At 48.8% G+C, this 17,986-nt stretch overlaps 6 protein-coding genes across 6 annotated transcripts; 3 read left to right on the top strand and 3 right to left on the bottom strand.

Moving 5' to 3' along the window:
• The first annotated feature begins 44 nt into the window (after window positions 1–44).
• BDV37DRAFT_241687 (uncharacterized protein) lies at window positions 45–1,757 on the top strand. Its single transcript, XM_032081220.1, has one exon. The coding sequence runs from the start codon at window positions 253–255 to the stop codon at window positions 1,588–1,590; it is 1,338 nt and encodes a 445-aa protein (XP_031944324.1). The 5' UTR covers window positions 45–252; the 3' UTR covers window positions 1,591–1,757.
• Window positions 1,758–1,767: 10 nt separating this feature from the next.
• On the top strand, window positions 1,768–2,611 carry BDV37DRAFT_241686 (uncharacterized protein). The gene has a single exon (XM_032081219.1). It carries the CDS (start codon window positions 1,893–1,895, stop codon window positions 2,304–2,306), a length of 414 nt encoding a protein of 137 aa, XP_031944323.1. The 5' UTR covers window positions 1,768–1,892; the 3' UTR covers window positions 2,307–2,611.
• On the bottom strand, window positions 2,605–4,060 carry BDV37DRAFT_241685 (SDR family oxidoreductase). The gene is made up of 3 exons (XM_032081218.1): window positions 3,573–4,060; window positions 3,016–3,365; window positions 2,605–2,931 (listed from the first exon to the last, which is right to left on the bottom strand). The coding sequence occupies exons 1-3, from the start codon at window positions 4,006–4,008 to the stop codon at window positions 2,890–2,892; spliced, it is 828 nt and encodes a 275-aa protein (XP_031944322.1). The 5' UTR covers window positions 4,009–4,060; the 3' UTR covers window positions 2,605–2,889.
• Window positions 4,061–6,445: 2,385 nt separating this feature from the next.
• BDV37DRAFT_241683 (putative aminotransferase) lies at window positions 6,446–8,047 on the top strand. Its single transcript, XM_032081217.1, has 3 exons — window positions 6,446–6,548; window positions 6,617–7,089; window positions 7,150–8,047. The coding sequence occupies exons 1-3, from the start codon at window positions 6,516–6,518 to the stop codon at window positions 7,865–7,867; spliced, it is 1,224 nt and encodes a 407-aa protein (XP_031944321.1). The 5' UTR covers window positions 6,446–6,515; the 3' UTR covers window positions 7,868–8,047.
• Window positions 8,048–9,502: 1,455 nt separating this feature from the next.
• On the bottom strand, window positions 9,503–10,384 carry BDV37DRAFT_241681 (class I SAM-dependent methyltransferase). The gene has a single exon (XM_032081216.1). It carries the CDS (start codon window positions 10,368–10,370, stop codon window positions 9,798–9,800), a length of 573 nt encoding a protein of 190 aa, XP_031944320.1. The 5' UTR covers window positions 10,371–10,384; the 3' UTR covers window positions 9,503–9,797.
• Window positions 10,385–12,034: 1,650 nt separating this feature from the next.
• BDV37DRAFT_269436 (putative nuclear migration protein (ApsA)) lies at window positions 12,035–16,826 on the bottom strand (the record flags this gene model as incomplete). Its single annotated transcript, XM_032084364.1, has 3 exons — window positions 12,035–12,215; window positions 12,308–16,371; window positions 16,425–16,826. The coding sequence occupies 3 exons, from the start codon at window positions 16,824–16,826 to the stop codon at window positions 12,035–12,037; spliced, it is 4,647 nt and encodes a 1,548-aa protein (XP_031944319.1).
• Between the last annotated feature and the right edge of the window lie 1,160 nt (window positions 16,827–17,986).

Below are 17,986 nucleotides of genomic sequence, written 5' to 3'. Positions count from 1 at the left end.
AGAAATTATTACCATCCGAAATATATAAGTCCGGAATTAACTGTCGGGAATTAGCGGATGTCAACAGAATCTTTTGTGGGTCTAGTGCTTATTTTCTGGTCAATAATCATACCAAACCAATGATCTGTGCCATGTCATGTGTCCAGGCACAGGGCACATGCTTCATCATCCTTACATCTCTTCATCCCCAAACAAGTACAAAACAACCATGCCCTCCCAGACGACATATTTCCACAACAACCATCTTTAACTATGGCGCATGCAATGCGCCTAGGTGAAGTGCCCCCAGTCTTCAAAATCGACCTCTCTCTCCCTCCATCACAAAGATACATACACGTCGCAAGAAAATACCACAACCACCTAGTTTCCATAACAGGTCTCTTCGACCAACTCATCACCGATGCCCTCCCCAAATCCCTCTTACCATGGATCAAAAGACTATCACGCATTTTCCTGCGCCGCCTATACACCCATGAAGAAACAGAAGAAATCAAAGGCATCAGCCGCGCCACAGGAATAGAACTGTACCTACTAGTCTCATTCAACGTGCTCCTGGACCTACTAATGGGCTGCACAAGCGGTGCAGCACTAACAAAACTCGACAACCCCGCAGGGGGGAAATCGCAACCTCGACTTCTGCATTTCCGAACCCTAGACTGGGGTATGGATGAGCTCCGAAAGTTGCTCGTCTGCTTTGAATATGTCCGCGGACCTGATTATGAGACCGTCCTGGCGACGAACATCACCTACATTGGCTTTGTGGGCGTCTTAACCGGTGTCAGGAGAGGACTTAGTGTTTCTCTGAATTTTAGACCGAACCATGATACGAGCAGTTGGCTGCGTAATTATCGCTATTATGGAAGTCATTTACTTGTGCTTCTCGGAATGCGACGGTCGGTATCCTCTCTGCTAAGGAGATATATCATTCCTTCGGATGGGTTGTCTCCCCTGCCCGCTCTCGACGATGTCTGGCCGACGGTAATGCGGACACCGTCTACAGCTGCATACCTGATCTTTTGCGATGGGGTCGATGCAGTGGTCCTGGAAAAGGACCACCGGACAGCTCACGTAGAACGACAATCCTCTTTCATCGTCGCAACAAATAGTGACCATGTCACTCCCTCAGCGACAGAAAACGGACACCAAGACGACCATGTCGGTGCAGCCCTAGGGACAGGGGTGGCTGTCTCGGTCGTGGACCTCATCGAAGACAGCGAAGAACGGAGGAAATTCATGCAAGCGCACTGGGATAAGAAAGTCAGGCAGGCGAGGAAGGCAGCCTCAATCCCAAAATGTACATACTCAACTGCCCGCCAAGATCCTATGAGACGCACTCGCGCGTCTCAGAGAATGGGAGGCCGATCAGCACATGAAATCATTCTGAATGGGTCCTCTTTGCATACTCCTAGCTCGGGTACGTTGGTGGACTCCCAAGTCACAGCTACGCTTCAGGAAGTTATTAAATGGACGGCAACATACCCGACTACTAATGAGATGACCCATTTCGCGGCGGTGATGGATCCCACGGAGGGAAAGGTTGTCTGGATTAGGCGGTACTTGGAACCGTTGGTATTCGATACACACTATTAACATTTGGTTTCAGATACTGAGAAGGACATCCTTGGTAATTAGAACTAAAGCCGCTATAGGCAAGCATGTGGTCTAGGAGAAATGCACTTTATATAGTTAGTAGCGGGTAAAAGCAGCCAGGGATTTAATGGCGCTATGCCCAGACAGACAATCACTTTACCAAGCCATTTCAAGTGCCCCACGAACAGATAGGAACATTAACAAAGCGCCCACCTCCAATTCAACTTCAACCCACTTCAACCTGTGACATATCCTTGTTTTCTTCCAAGACCTATATGTAGATCCCTAGCCCTGTCTATAGGATGTCGAAAGAAACCGATTCCGAGGCTACTTGCCTCCCAACTCTCGCTGAGATCGAGGCCGCGACGGAAGTCATGAGCATTCCAGAGAAGTACACCAAAGTCGTCCGGGTAAACAAGCATTTCGCAGTCAAATTCGGTCACGGTATACCTCTACTCGATGCTGAGAATATGAAGTTTCTCGCAGCGAATAGCAAAGTTCCAGTCCCAAAAGTCTACACAGCCTTCAGGGACCGCAGCACCAAGAAGACATATATCATTATGCAATACATCCATGGCGATACTCTTCAAGAACTATTGCCATCCCTTAACCAGGCTGAAAAGGCTGCAATATGCAACTCGATTAAAAACGCGATAACAGAACTGCGGAGTATACCGCCACCAGGTTACTTGGGGATGTTAAATCACCATCCTTAGCTTGACGGGGTGTTCTGGACTGAAGGGTTGGATCCTCAAATCTCAGGGCCTTTCGAAAACCAAGCAGATATGAATCTTGCTATTCTCAGGAGACTTCGCCAGACAGAATCAGACCAGTATATCAACTTATTACGGAATATGGTTAACCAGACACTGAAACACTACCGCACTGTCTTTACCCATGGTGATCTTCAGCCGAAGAATATTATGGTTGAAAGGCTCGGAGATCGTGACGGATGCCCGGAATTTAAGATCATTCTACTGGACTGGGGAAGCGCTGGATGGTACCCGGAGTTCTGGGATTTCTGCAACGCTACAATCGCGTGTAGATTCAAACCCGACTGGCTTGAACTTGTACCTGATATACTGGATCAATATTCGGTTGAATTTCTTATGATGCAGGTGGTGTATGCTTCTGTGTACTATTAGGTAGAGAAGTACAAAGTGGATAGAAGCAGAGCAGGATATCGGGTATGACCAGTAAGCCATGGTTACATAGTTAATTGATTGCTACGTATTGACACCAACCCAACCCCCACGGAAGTTCACCTATGGGAAGCAAGCCCCAATGAAGCAAGTGTATTTACAACGTATCCAGCCGAGTGATTTTGACAAAGATGTCGTCCTGTATAAGTGCATGCATTAGTGCCTTGTTAGACCCCAAATTCCAACCAGAAAGAAAGAAACGAAAAAGAAAAACAGTACTAACCATCATATCATTGGAATCACCGCTAATGGTAGCCTTTGTCCTGTCGGCGTTGGCGCCACACCAAAAGCGGCCAGTCGCACCATTTTCGATCTGGGCAGCGACCTGGCTGCTGTAGTCCATCAAGGGCATTCGCTCGACGCCGTCCTGGCCCTGTGCCCGTGCAGCAATTGTCTCTTCAATTGGTTTGTACAGAGAATCCTCGGGCAACTTGAAATCTCCAAAATAGGTCTGCCCTTGGGTGCGAACCGCACCAGTCGGGATGCACAGAACCTTGACATCAAACGGGATCAACTCCAGCCGAAGTGTATCAGCCATAAGCTCCAGTGCTCGTTTCGAACCGGCATATGCTCCTAAATCCGACAATCAACGTTAATGAATCTTGATTCATTCATGCTTAGGCATAATAAAAAAAAAGAGCCGAAGTCAAAAAAGACAAAATCGCTTCCGGCAAAGAAAAACAAAAAAAACGAATAAAGAAAAAAAAAAAAAAAAAAAAAAAAAAAAAAAAAAAAAAAAAAAAAAGAAAAAAAGAAGAAGAAAAGAAAAGAAAAACCTACCCATGAATGGAACGTTCACATAGCCAGAGATCGACGTGATGAAAGCGATGGAGCCTTGCGTTTTGATCAATAATGGGGCAAAGGCCTTGGTCACTCGCAGTGGCCCCCAAACATTGATATCATAGAGGGCCTTGACTTGCTCCACGTCTTCGTCCAGGTAAGGCATGAAGTGATTGCGACCGGCGTTATTGACTAGAACGTCTAGGGTTCCGCCTGTCTGAGCCTCAACCGCAGCTACGGCCGATTCAATCTGGCGTGGCTCGGTCACATCTAGCGGCAACAAGGTGACATTCGATCGGCCACTCAGCTTGGCCATCTTGTCGAGATTTCGGGCAGTCGCGAAGACCTGATAGCCTTGCTTTTGGAAAGTCAGTGCCAGGCCAGAGCCGATTCCATCATCGCTACATCCGGTAATTAAAACCGATTTGGGGGACATGTTGTCGGGTTATTGAAGTGACAGGAGGTTGTATGATTTTGCGATATTGAGCGTTTGGGAGAAATGAGGAGGAGAAAGAGCACAGATGTCACGCATTTTAAATTGCTTTAATCGTCCTGTCGCAGGAGCCTGTGCGCAAAGACCTCGTGGGGGCCGTTGTATCTTGATCCTTGCTGATCACTAACAGCCGACTGGTTGACTGACAGGGATAGGGCGTGCTAAGCCTGGTGGCATGGCTGCTTATTACTTACTACAGCGTACTACTAGTAGCCCCCCCGTGTGCCGCATGACTCGACACAATTTCAGGATCCCTTTGTTCTTGATAAGTTCCATTCACAGGTAACTACGTGAACCAGGTAGGAATGAAACCCAACATACACATACATTTAGGGTACAGAAGAAGGGGGGCTGATCTTCCGGTCCGGTCTCTCCAGGAGGGTTCGGCCCGCCCCAAGGAGTGTAAATGACGGACCTTTCCCCAGGGAATCACACGTTTTCGACGCGAAAACACGACCAACAGGGCTGCAGGCAATGATGGGGCCAAAAGTTTAGGCAGCAAGGAACTCCTCCAAGCCCCCACGCTAGTCTGGAGGCTACAAACTGTAGCAATCAGTCGTTCCCCTGGAGATGCCCTTGATCAGCGATGATCTCAAGATTGTCAATACCTCAGCCATTCACCTTCGAATAGTAAGTTTCGCATCTATACTCAGACCGGCGGTGATATACACTAATCCATCACAATTCCTCCCACGATATACAGAATGTATCCATCGGACGGAGGATTCATGAGGTTTGACTCAATGCCCGGCGGTAGCCGTGAATTACTAGATAATATCAGAAATAATGTCAGGAACAACGCAAAGTTAGATATATTATAATCTAATAAATATAATAGACTGTACTGTAACTGTCTATATAAAAACCGGTTTTTAGTATATTTCTATATAATTTTGCTTATAGATTCTTTAGCTTTAGCCTTCTATCCAACACGTAAAATACTAACCGATAAAAATAGGTCTTATTTATGGATGTCCTAAGTTAAAAAGGAATACCATACTTGCCACTTAGATAGTTATATGTTAATTTTATCTTAAAGTGTCTATTACTACTCGCTATATATACTATGTTATTTTTATAATTTTCTAAATTATTATTATACCACTCGACTAAGCTCTCTATATTTTTAAAAATTAAATTTATTGAGTTATTTCTAAATTATAAAATATTATAGTATACAGTAATTGTTTATATACTTTTTTTAGTCTACTAGTCCTTGAAACAAAACTATAAAATATACCTAATACCGGTATTTTTATTAGAACTCGCAACAGAGATATTATTATAGTATACTTTAGGAATATCTTTAATCCCTGGGATTCCAAATCTCTATCACACCATTGGGATAGATACCGAAATCAATCTATTCTAGCTATTATTACCCGGGGCTTTAATAATTTAGTCTACGCTAGAGATATTCCAGCCGTAGACGTTAACTATATTAAAAGAATATATTTATTTTATAATATATTTTATAAAGTTGAAAATGCGTACCCGGATGAGCAAAGATATCATTACAACAGCAGCTAATTAGAAAACAAAATGTTCGAAGCTCACTATGTTTGGCTCCAAGTCATAGTTTACTCTCGACATGTCATCTAGTCCTCACCCCATGTGTTCCAATATCACAAGATAACAGCCTTAATCAATCCTGGTCAGATGTTTTCTATCCAAAAAAGAACACTAACTTTGCTCGTGTGACTATTAAACCAATCGAGCGACCCCAACTAGACTTGAACCAGGCAAATACAAAGATAAACGTCACAGTATTACTTCTGTTCATATATACAATTACTCGAACCTCTCAGAGTAGTAAAAGAAGGTGTTATCTATTATAAGAATAGAATTTTATTCACGGTGATCGTCAGCCGAAGAATACTATGGTTGAACGGTATGGAGATCGTTGACAGATACCCAGAATGTAGGATTAGTCTAGTAGTAGACTGGAAAAGCGCTGGATGATACCCGGAGTTCTGGGATTTCTGCAACATTACAATCGCCTGTAGCGTTCAACCCGACTGGCTTAAACTTGTGCCTGATATACTGGATCAATACCCGGTAGAATTTCTCATCATGCAGGTGGTGTATTCTTCTGTGTTCCATCGACCATCACTACCAGGCTGTAGCCACTCAGGATAACATTAGCTAGTCCTGGTATCGCACAGCAATACTCCGTACTGACATATTCAAAGTGAGATTTCAAAAGAACTGGAGACTGACACTGGCCTGGAAGTTGAACATGAATCATTATCGAGCCAAATCATTAGACGATGACTCGTAAAAGTGGGGCCAACCCCACGCCCTTCAGCAGACATGTGTTGCTCATGAGCTGCTGACTATAAATACCTGCGATATGCTCTACCGGACGAAACACAAGATCGAACCTTTTTTTATCTTTTAAAGTATCTAGTCAATACTCAAATAAAAAGAATACCTACCCACTCGTCACTATGGTGAAACTAGAACCTTTCGAAGTCGACCATGTAAGTGGCCTGCCACATCATGAAGTATCTCTAAGAGAAAGACCGTGAACTAACACGACCCATCGTAGTGGATTCTGACTCGGGACATCGGTCCCAAGTATAACCTGGCACATTCATACTCTCTCCCTGTCACGATCAATGATCTCAAATCGCTGTCCGAGAATACAGCAGCAGACTATGATATTCTCGCCTCAGTTCAATCCACACCGATGAACTACGGCCCTTCCTTCACTGGATTGGAGCAGCTACGGGAAAACATTGCCAACCTATACTCAGATGATTCTTTAGTGCCGGTATCATCTGACAAGATCCTGACGACCCCTGGCGCATCACTGGCGAACTTCATTGTGCTCTTTGCATTAATTGGCCCCGGCGATCATGTTATCGTCCAGTATCCCACCTACCAGCAACTATACTCCCTCCCAGCTTCCCTTGGAGCGCAAGTGAGTCTATGGAAGGCAAAGGAAAACGACAATTGGAAGCTCGATATTGAGGAATTGGAACGCCTCATCCAGCCAAACACAAAAATGATCGTTCTGAAGTAAGACCTCATGTTCTCCCATGCACAATGTATAACGTCAGATGAACTGATCAACCCTAGCAATCCACAAAATCCCACCGGCGCAATCATCCCCAAATCGAGCCTCGAAGAAATCATCCGAATCGCCAAAAACCACTCTATAACAGTCTTCAGTGACGAGGTGTATCGGCCCAGCTTCCACTCCATCTCTCCAGGAGACCCGGACTACCCGCCCTCAGCCCTTTCCTTTGGTTACGAAAACACAGTCGTTACCAGCTCCTTATCAAAAGCCTACGCCCTCGCTGGAATCCGAATAGGATGGATTGCGTCCCACAGTAAACCCATCCTCGACCTCTGTATCAATGCTCGCTCCTACGCCCTCATAACAGCCAGCCAAGTAGATGAACAGATCGCATCGTTCGCACTGAGCCCCTCCTGCGTCCACAATCTGGTGAAACGTAACACAGTGCTAGCAAAGAATAACCGTGACATTGTTCAATCGTTCATCGATGAATTTTCGTCGAGCTGTCAATGGGTGAAACCTGTTGCTGGCCCAATTGGGTTCATCAGATTTGCCAGGTCTGGCCATCCGGTAGACGACGTGGCATTCTGCACAAGACTCCTAGAAAAGAAGGGCGTACTCCTCGTGCCGGGGAGAAAATGCTTCGGAGATGGGAAGAATTTCAGCGGCTACGTACGTCTTGGGTTTGGTGGGGATCCGGAGGTCCTGAAGGCTGCGTTGGGTGCTTTGAGGGAGTTTATGCTTGAGGATTACGAATCCTTGCCTCTGGCAGATTGATCTTCTATCTGCTTTTTGTCTTACAAGTTGGTTTTCTCTCTGATGATTATTTTTGCACTTCTTTATGCTCGTTAACCGCGGTACTTTTGTGCTTGATTTACTTTACCTATACATCAGCCGTGGCTTTTGCAAATGGCTACTGATAACATAAACCCAGAAATTCAAATGCAAGAAATTAATTAACTATGAGTCTTCATGGTAACAGCAACAACCCAAACAAAGCATACAATTACTCTCCTCAAGAATGATAGTACACCTGGTCCCCCAAGAACCCCAAATCATGTGATCCCCCAACCCTAAGACAAACATCAACAAGCATCAACCTCACGAGATCTTCATTTACAACAAGCACAAAACCCCCAACTCAACTAACTCCCCACTCGCCCATTCCTTCCTAAAAGCCCTCTCCTCCTCATCCCCAATCCAAAAATATCCACTGCCGAACCCTCCCTCCCATCCTGCATCCTAACCCTAGGCTGATAATCAGCCCACCACCGTCCCCTCCAGCTGCCCAATATCTCCCACAGCTGGGATCAACATGATCCGAATCCCCAGGAACAGGAGTCCTCTGACCAACATTAACATACCCCAAACCCCTCACACGGACACTGGGCAAGACATCCCGGAGCGCGCGAGCGATGTCAACGATCTGCACAGGATACTGCATGGACTGCGAGTTCCGTTCCCTCGGGCTAAAAATGAAGGCGAAGGGGCTCGTCTTCGTCTTTGATAATAGGGTTGCATGCCGGGGGTCCTTCGAGGAGGGTTCCATCGGAAGTGAGGAAATGGAGGCCGTGTCTTAGCGGGTGTAGGACGTCGTTTTCGAAGAAGATTACCGGTTCGCGGATTAGAATAGTGCTCTGGGAAAAGGACGGGCCGTCCCGGAAATGAGAGTTGTAGATGCTTTTCTCCGTGATGACCATGGCGCAGGCGCCGCCGTGCAGGTTCATCACGCCTGTTGTGAAGGCTTCCTCACCGAAGGCTGTTACGTTGGAGGAGGCTGGGCATCCGTGTGGAAGGGGGGTCCATTCTACGGACCAGGGTACCGAAATGGGACCAAAATGATCCTCGTCATTCTGTGGCGTGAGGTTCCATGTTGGAGAAAAGTGGAGGAATCGATGGATGGCAGTTGGATATGGAAGGTTAAGGATAAGCGGCTAAAGCTGTAGTAATAGAGCGAAATGGTATACTTTTGGATAGAAGAGCTAAGCTGAATATGAGGCTGTTGTCAGTCTTTTAATATAGCCAATTCCAGTCTAGCTCCATTGCCCTTCTTGTCAATATTCAACTATGGCCTTTGTTCTTTGAGCATGTTGCTAGATCCATGGCAGTTATTGTGGGATTGTTTGCGATCTTTATTGTCGTCCTTTATTTCAATGTCGGCATAATTCATGAAGGTAGTCATTCTGCCGTGCACACTTGACTAGCCGTGCTTTCTACTATAAAGCTGCATGGCTTTGTGAAGCGGCTTGCAAACTTCTGCATATCATATAGATTAGATACAGCTAGCTGATGAAGCTATGAATTCAAGATATAATGTCTACATCCCATTAACTATTCTTTATTCATCTTGTTCAGAGGCAAACGAGCTTTGTAAGTTTACGACAATGAACAAACCGGCAAAGTCTATCACAAGCTTGATCGTGGAGGCGTTGAATAATGAATCTATAGATGAAGTGGATGAACCGAAAGGGGGACACTGTTTCACTGATATACCTTTTGAATTGGGCCGATTAGTCGTTTACAGTGTTCTTAGACACCAAAACAAACGATTGAATATCTTTGGTTCTTTGTATAACCTCATAAGACGACAACGTAAGGGGCTATGTCTCCAGATAATTGAACAAGATAGTGTTACAGTCTTCTCAAATCGAAATAACATAATTCCTATACCAAACAACCTTTATCATCATATATACCATAATTCAGCCTACCCCCTCTTCACAAAAACCCCAGCAATATACGGCATGCAAGTCCTCCCAAACCACCTCTCAATCTCCACAGACTCCCATCCTCCATCCTCTTCCGCCGCGCCCCGCAACGCCTTCTCCGTATCCCGATTCATCCGACAATCCCCAATATACCAGCTCCAGCCCAAGAACCCATAAACGGCCTGCATAGCCCTCGCAACAACAGACCCCTTCGCCGTACGCCATGGATTAACCACATGCTCCACGACGAGAATCTTCCCACCAGGCTTAAGCAAAGCATACAGTTCCCGAGCAGACAGTTCCAGATCTGGCACAGAGCAAAGCACACGGACGCAAAGGATCGTGTCGAAGACACCACCGGCCGCCTGGTCAAGCGCGGCAGCACCAGCAGGCAGGAGGTCCTGTTTCTGGAGAACGGGGACGAGTTCCGAGGCGGCGACACTACAGGGAAGAATGTGGTACTTCTCACCTATGCCTTCGGCGTCGGCTCTAGAGCGCAGTGCTGCGTGAAGACCGTGGCAGGGCTCAGCGCCGTAGATTGCTTTGATAGCTGGAGAACGTAGAAGGGGCATTTGGGTTCCTGTTCCCGGGCCGACGTCTAGGACTAGGCCTGAGGCGTGGGACATGACGGGCGGGATGAGATCCGAGGAACGTTGGACACCCGTTTGGGTTGGTGGGGGTGGGGGTTGGGATTCGACGGCGTCTTCAAGGTTCACCGCGTAGCGTATTAGCTTGGGTTATCTGATTGAATTGATGGTCGGGCAACTCACTGCTAAAGGAGACCCAGAATCGGCCGAAAGCTTCATCACGGAGCCTCCCGGATTGGAGTAGTGGAGCGAGGATCTGGCCTCGTTTAAAGACCGCTTCCAGGTTCACTTTGATATGAACTATGGGACATATTAGCTTCAGCTTACTAGGAAACCGGTAGGGAGGAAAATTGTGTGCATATGTGTGTCTACACCATCGGTTATGTGGCGAGGAACTGCTGTATATGTGCAAGACAATCGTTCTACGCGCGTAACACGCAATCCGTTGGACTTACATGGTATGGCCCAGAGTAGCAGTTGGCCTGGTTCCAGGAGTGACGTGAGCCACACCTTAGTGGTAGGCTCATTGATAGAAGCCATTGTTTCTCAATGAACAGGGAACCGGCAATCTATAACAGGCGGCTCCGGTTGAACGATCTGTTTGAACAATGGCAAGAGAAGTGGGATTGGAGATGAGATATGAAATAGAAAGTTGAAAGATGAAAGATGGTTCTAAATTGGCGATGCATGACTAATCCTCCCCGCTAACTACCGCATCGATCAGATTCAACTACTCCGTACAGCTTACAGGAGATCTTATCCATGCACGGTACAGTGGGAATCAAACAGTATGTGACCCCACTATATGGTTTCGAATTCCTCAATGGTGTCTAGATCAGTTCCTGACATATACAAACAGAGTAACACGGACACATGGCGTCAATGGCCAATCTTGCTGCCATTACAGATTGCAGACTCGATATCAAGATGTGAGAAAAGAAAAGTCAAAAAGATAATGGACTGATGCGAGATGCACACAGGATGGAAGTGGTAGCAATAAACAAGGACCAAGCCCAAGTGGAACGAACGGCATAAAGATATCAGCTGGACAATGAGTATCAACAAAGGAAAGGACAAAATCAATAATTCATTTTTGCAAATATCACGAATGAATGACAAGAACAGTCCAGACACCTGAGAGGGGATAGATGCCAAAGGGACCACATCCCCAAGATTAATAATGACTATACGTAACACGAGGTTCCAAGAAAGTGTGCTCGAAGGGTGGCAACTACCGAAAAGCAAAGGGAGCCAGGAAGAAAATGCTAACACGTGCGCTCATGAGATTCGCATGCTATGAGGGTCGAGGAGGACAGAAATGAAGGAGATGCGAGCGATGTATAAAGAAGGTCCATGGAGAGAGGGGCGCATCTTCACAATACAGGTCGACAGGCTCAGTGATGAGAGTGATGAGAGTGATGCCGGTGAACACGCGGGCTGTACCGACTTGTCCTTGAGAGTGAGCTGACATCATGCTTGCCTATATTACAAGTGTTAGCGGATAGGTCGCAACGGTCCAACTGGGCATGCTCTTACCATCGCAGCAAGCACGAACGTTCTCAAGTCGATCTGTCTCTTGTTCTTGCCTCTCCATCATCTGCCGCAGGTCCTCCTCACTGTCACGGCCGTAGACACTACCATCATGGATACTAGATGTCGCATAGCCAGGGAGGCCCTTTCGGCCGAAAGAGCCCTTGAGCGTAGTATTGAGAATGGTACTGAGTCGAGACGTGGAATTGTTCCTTTGATCGGAATAGTGAGACGGTGTGCTCAGAGCCGGAGAAGCGCGACCGGGGGTCCCTGTGCGGCGCAGAGAGAGGGCAGAACCCGCTCGCTGTTTCGGCCAATTTCGGGTCGTGCGACTCTGAGATGAAGAGATTGACAACCGTGGTCTCTGGCGCGAGTGAGATCCTGACCGGAACCCCGGGTTGAATTCATCAATATCTTCCAGATCATTGGTCTCCTCGCCATTTTCCGACCGCAGCAAGAGATACGAGAGTGCATTGAACCAGGTCTCGTGCCTCTGGCTAGTAGTCGCGGTGAATCTGATCCGGCGACCAGGGCTGACAACTTCCAAGCTCCTGCAATGAAGACCGGGAGGGTATGGGTTGTCATCGGCGACAACTCTCACGGCTTCAATAGGAACGCTCTTGGTTTTACGCTCCGACTTGCCAGCGCTTTGAGGGTCCTGCTCACTCCAATATAAGGTGCGGGTATACGGATGAACCCAGAAGTAGCGACGGTGCCTAGTGTTGGAAATCTCTCCGGAGACTGTTTTACGTGTATACTTCCAAAGGAATTCTCCAATCATAGTCTGGGTGATGGCTTGAATCATGCGTGGATCTGTGCCGGAGCCATAGCCATAAGGCCCACCAGCCGGAGTGGCGTGTGCATTAAACCGCTCATCGATCTCGGATGCAAACGATGAGACCGAAGACCTCCGAGACATCTGGCTTTCGCACCTCGCCCTGGCCCGCGAGGTAGAAGACCTGATGGAGCCAACCTGAGCGGCTGGATCATTTGGAGTGCGCGGGCGTGGAGCACGGAAAGCGGAAGCTGGAGCAAGAGGGGGCGCCATGAGACCCGGTGTGGCCGGTTGTTGATCAAGCGATTTCTTCTCGGCAGCCATAACAGCCTCTTTATTTTCAGTAGGCAACGGGGGATGGCTGTGGGCAGTAGAAGCCTGGCTGGCTGCGCTGCCTGGACGCCAGTTGAGAGATGCGGCGGATGACTGATGCTGGGGATGGGATCGCGCCCTTGGCGTGGCAGCGGGTGAATTGCCTTGCTCCTTAGCTTTGTCACTGTCGGGGGGAGATAAAGGCCGGGCCGTAACACGGTCCATGAGAATCTGGTCGATTTGCTTAGAAGACAGTATCGTCTGAGCGCCTTGATCTGCCTGGTTTGATGATCGCCGTCTTGCATGGCGTGGGACAGCATTGCCGGAGATAGCGCTCAGAGGCGAGGGGGCATCCATCTTCTGGCGAGCTGTGCCATAATCAGGGCTATCATTCGCTGCATCTTCGACAACCACAATTGGCAAATGCTCTGAAGTGGACTTGTCGACCATAACACCTCTCGTTTGCAAGGGCGGTGCGTTCTCGTCTGATGGCAGGACTGCGGGAATGATAGCCGCAGTTGGAGCGACCTTGACAGGGAGTGTTTCGACGGAGCGGATCGTGGAAACTGACAATTGCGGAGACGCAGGGACGGGAACGTCGCGCTCCTTGGGTGCAGTAGGCTCGGTAGATTCGGGTGGTATAAAGGTTACTGTCAAATCTGGCACCTCCGGCTCTGGAACTGGTTCTGGTAGCATCGCCGTAATAGGTTCTGTGTGCTGTGAGAAGATTGTTGAAACCGCTAGGTCAGGGATTTCAGTGTTCATAGCACGCTCCGCGACTGAAACCGAAGGCTCGGGCACCGGCTCTGGAAGAGTCGCCAATACAGGCAAAGTCTGCTCAGAGAAGATTGTCGAGACTGCCAGGTCCGGAACCTCAGTGCTCATGGCACGCTCAGTGACAGAAACCGGAGCTTCAGGCTCAAGCACAGGTATTGGAACGGGTTCGGGAAGTGTCGCCAGAACAGGCTCGGTATGCTCAGAGAATATTGCGGAGTATGCCAGCTGTGGAATGTCTGTGCTCGTTGCCTGCTCTGCCACGGAGACTGAAGGCTCAGGCACGGGCTCAGGAAGCGTTGCCGGAACAGACTGAGTTTCCTCAGAGAAGATTGAGGAGACAACCACTTCCGGTACGTACTTCGGCTCTGGCTCAGGTAGCTTGGCAGAAACGGGTTCTGTATACTGCAAGGAGATGGCTGATAGAGTCATCTCTGCGGGTTCGGAAATGGGTGCAGCGATCGGCTCGGTTGAGCCTCCCACAACGTATGACATACTCAACTCAGGGAGCTTAGGCGCTACAGGAACGGTGTCCTGAGTAGAGATAGGAGAAACTTCGAGTTGTGGCAGTATAGCTGCGGGAACATTGAGCTCCCGCTCCGCGTCTGCATCCGAAATCAACTTCGAAGTGGCTGGCACACTCGACAGATGATCGCCATTCACTTCAGAAGACGTCTCAGGGGAGGCCCATTGTGTTCCAGCATGCACCAACTCTGGTTGCTCCCTCATGCCAGCAGCAATATCGGCATCCGGCGTCGACTTCTTAGGTGTTGCAAGCACATTCGAGACATTCTCGTCGTTCACGACTGCTGGGATGCTTGGTTCCCAAGGATCAGTCATGACACCGGAGTCAACCATGGCAGGCTTGGGTCTGGTGTTCAATGTGGCCTGGGATGATCTTCTCGAATCAGGCATCGAAAGGATACGTGGGGTGCAATCGGCATCGTGTTCAATCGGTGGGCCGAACTCCTCCTCATCCTCCTCACCGTCAAGTTCTGCGAGTTCTGCAAACAGGCTCTGGCCTTCGGAATCCCCTGGTGTCTGTGTGAAGCTGGTTGCCGGGGACTCGCGTGAACTAGATGGTCGACTACCGGAGGCCATTGGAGCCTCTCCAGAAGGTCGAATCCTCCTCATCACACTCCTCTTGTTCCTGAGACGGTGCCGAGGAGTCGAAGTTCGACTTGGCGAAGGGAACATGCCATCGGAGTCCTCATCTTCTTCCCCTGAAGTGGAGGCAGTGCTCTGGTAGGATTTCCGGTCACGAGCTTTTGCCATGGTTAGGGATGAGACACGAGCACGAGGTGTTAACTGAATACGGTCCTCTGTTTCAGTTAGCTCATCAGTATCCGTACTGTCATCAGCCATGCTCTCGACGCCCGTCTGGAAGGCTTCGCTTTCTGTGGCCGCCTCCCGCTCGTTGGCGGTCTCAAAAGCATCGTCTGCTTCAGTAGCAGTATGATAGGCATCACTGGGCTCGTCTAGAGACTGCAGTTCGGGGCGGCTACGATAAGATCTCAGAGCTGCCTTGTGCGATGGACTTGTGTCAGTGGCATGGTCTTCCCAATCTGTTTCATGAACCTCCTCGATCTCTGTCATTCCTCTCCTTCCAGCACCGAGAAGGTTTGGTCTTGCAGCCTTGCGGGTGTTATCGGGCTTGGTCTTCTGACGCTTGTTGGATGGCCCAGCAGGGGCAACAGCTTCGCGACGTTTCTGTTCAATCTCGTCGCGCGCTTCTTGCAACATGCGCTTGAGCTCAATCTTTTCGGTTTTCTCGCGGTGAATGGTGCTCTTCAGATTCTGGATCATACGGTGAGCATGGCCCAAGGAACTCCGTAATGTTTCTGTCTCCAGTTGGTTGTGTCGTGGAGTGAACTTATTGGGCGATGGCGGCGGTGAATTTTCCGGTGTCCCTCTACCATCCTCATCAGAGTCATCATCCCGGTGAACTTCCCGCACGGTCTCCGCTTCTTGTTGTCGAAGCCGCATAGCGACTGCTCTAGCAAGCTCTTCGTTCTGGGAGTTCAACTCTTCAACCTTCTTCTGCAATGCAAGCCTTTCCGCATCGCCTGAAGTCAAGTTCCTGCGCAGGAGATGGATCTCAGCGTCGTTTGCTTTTTGTGCCGCCGTCTGGTCCTCAATCAATTTCGTATTGGTTTGTTTCAGATCCTCCAACTCTCGCTCCAGGGTGCTCTTTTCCGTTGTAACGGCACCCAGGCTGCTGTTGAGTCTACTTTCGCGATCGGCAGCATCTTTCACCGCAGACATGAGCTCACGGGTCTGAGTCTCCAACGCCCAGTTTTCGTCCTTGTAACGTTCTTCGCTCTCGTCTAATGCCCGGATCCGCTGCGTATACCCCTCTGCCTCGATTTCAAGCCTTGACTTCTCCAAGTTCACAGTTCTCAGGGCCTCCTCGCGCTCCGCAAGCAGTGCCTGCAACTGACGAACCTGGGCTAGAAGGGAGGTGGAGATCTCGGTCGCAAACTCGATATCATGGACACGGCTCGATGGTTGGTTGCGCTGTTTTCGCGATGGCACGCTCACCTTGCTGGGAGAGTTGGTGGCTTGGCCAGCAAACAAGGCGGGGTTAAGTGGTGACTGAACCTCATATTAGCGCTCCATATAGTGTGCCGGACTGGCAAATTGTATACCTTCTGGTCAAGTGAGGGGGTCCCCAGATGACCATCATCACCACCCGCGAGACGTTTTGGCGCAAGGAATGCCCGCGCTGTCTCTCGTCCAATTTCCCTGTATTCTCTCTCCAGGTCCACGAGTTTCCGCTGCAGGTCCGGTCCGATCTGGCTCGCTTCTTGGTGTTGCTCGACTTCTTTCAACTTGTCCTCGAGCTCCTTCTGCTGTTCAATGAGCGCTGTACCTAACTTGGATGCCTCCTCCAGTCTGCGCTCTGTCTCCGCCAAATGGGCCTCAAGGGCCCGTTTCACTTGTGCTGGCGAAGATGCATCCAGGCTGAACAATTGCGTATCGAAAGATGAATACCTATGCGATTCGCGGGGAACCACCACCTCGGTGGGGGAAACAAAAGGATCATCCATGATGAAGATGAGTCAATCCCCACTCTGCCCTCCGTCCGTAACACCGTTAGTTATGACGGACCGGGAAACAATCAAGCGCCAAAGAATAATTCGTAAGTGGTGCCTGTTTCAGCGATGAGGACACGGTTGTCGTCGAAAGCCCAGAAACTCGTCGCCTCGTTCGTCGTGTCCTTTATCAAGCCAAGGTCATCATCTGACCTGCACCGGAACGGTTGATCTGATATACCTCCTTGCGCTCGGATGATTTAGCAAGCCGACCAGCGACGGAATTGTCCACCGTTACTATGTATCGAAGGTGAAGGTGGGTAGAAGACAGTGCGCAGCGTCGGTCGGGGGCGGTTGCTGTGAGACGACCGGGTCACGTTGATGGATAGTAAAGTGGGTGATGAACCGATCGAAGAAAGGGATGTTGCGTCGAAGTCGCAGAGGCTTTCTGTTTGTTTTGGGAGAGTTCCGATGATGGGGGGGTCTCCGGTAGCGTCTAGTCAATACCAACGCGCCGTAGTCGTAGACGTAACCTTGTGAGTGCCGGGTGAACCAACCACAACGGACGGGCGCACGGGAGGAGTCAGTGATTGATGACTTGTACCAAAACAGCCGAAAAAGGAAAGTCAACAAGAGCTGATCAATTCGGGATTAAGGTGCGACAAGTCGCGCGACGCTGTGCGGCGCATATAATATTATTATATGATAAGTGAAGTATGGAAAAAGGAAAAAGAAAAAAAAAGGGAGTGACAAAGGGAATGTAATGAAGGAAGGTAGTTAAGAAAAAGATAAAGAAAGAAAAAATAAATAAGAGAAAATAGAAAAAAGAGAAATCGAGGTAAGGAAAAGAGAGAGATGTTCCAAATACAGCCGATTGAACAACGAGACGAGAACCGACTCGTTGAGCGGGGGAAGACAAAAGAGAGGGAAAGGAAGAACGAGAGAAGGAGAGGAAAGTGTGGGCAGGGGGAGGTGCGAAACTGGGGCCGTGCGGGAAAGACAGACAAGACCGACTATTTGGATCAGGTACCGATTCTACTCGTACTAGAAGCAAGTCAGGTACTAATTACTTTCATGTACCAGGTTCCTCTCGCTGCAGGTACTGAGAGAGAGAGAGAGAATAAAGTAATTGGGTACAGTGCCTCTGGATACGAGAATCATAGGTGAGTCAATTA

This window comes from Aspergillus pseudonomiae, assembly GCF_009193645.1.
Source record: "Aspergillus pseudonomiae strain CBS 119388 unplaced genomic scaffold BDV37scaffold_13, whole genome shotgun sequence".
NCBI lineage: Eukaryota > Fungi > Ascomycota > Eurotiomycetes > Eurotiales > Aspergillaceae > Aspergillus > Aspergillus pseudonomiae.
Note: the sequence above shows the minus strand (reverse complement) of the source record. Positions and strands in the feature narration are given on the sequence as shown.

Bases quoted from the DNA above. Each gene is read 5' to 3' on its own strand.
- BDV37DRAFT_241687 (XM_032081220.1), top strand. From the start codon at position 253: ATGGCGCATGCAATGCGCCTAGGTGAAGTGCCCCCAGTCTTCAAAATC.
- BDV37DRAFT_241686 (XM_032081219.1), top strand. From the start codon at position 1,893: ATGTCGAAAGAAACCGATTCCGAGGCTACTTGCCTCCCAACTCTCGCT.
- BDV37DRAFT_241685 (XM_032081218.1), bottom strand. From the start codon at position 4,008: ATGTCCCCCAAATCGGTTTTAATTACCGGATGTAGCGATGATGGAATC. The intron at 3,366-3,572 runs GTAGGTTTTTCT...TGTCGGATTTAG, and splicing joins TGTGAACGTTCCATTCATGG to GAGCATATGCCGGTTCGAAA. The intron at 2,932-3,015 runs GTTAGTACTGTT...GCACTTATACAG, and splicing joins GTGATTCCAATGATATGATG to GACGACATCTTTGTCAAAAT.
- BDV37DRAFT_241683 (XM_032081217.1), top strand. From the start codon at position 6,516: ATGGTGAAACTAGAACCTTTCGAAGTCGACCAT. The intron at 6,549-6,616 runs GTAAGTGGCCTG...GACCCATCGTAG, and splicing joins AACCTTTCGAAGTCGACCAT to TGGATTCTGACTCGGGACAT. The intron at 7,090-7,149 runs GTAAGACCTCAT...GATCAACCCTAG, and splicing joins ACAAAAATGATCGTTCTGAA to CAATCCACAAAATCCCACCG.
- BDV37DRAFT_241681 (XM_032081216.1), bottom strand. From the start codon at position 10,370: ATGCCCCTTCTACGTTCTCCAGCTATCAAAGCAATCTACGGCGCTGAG.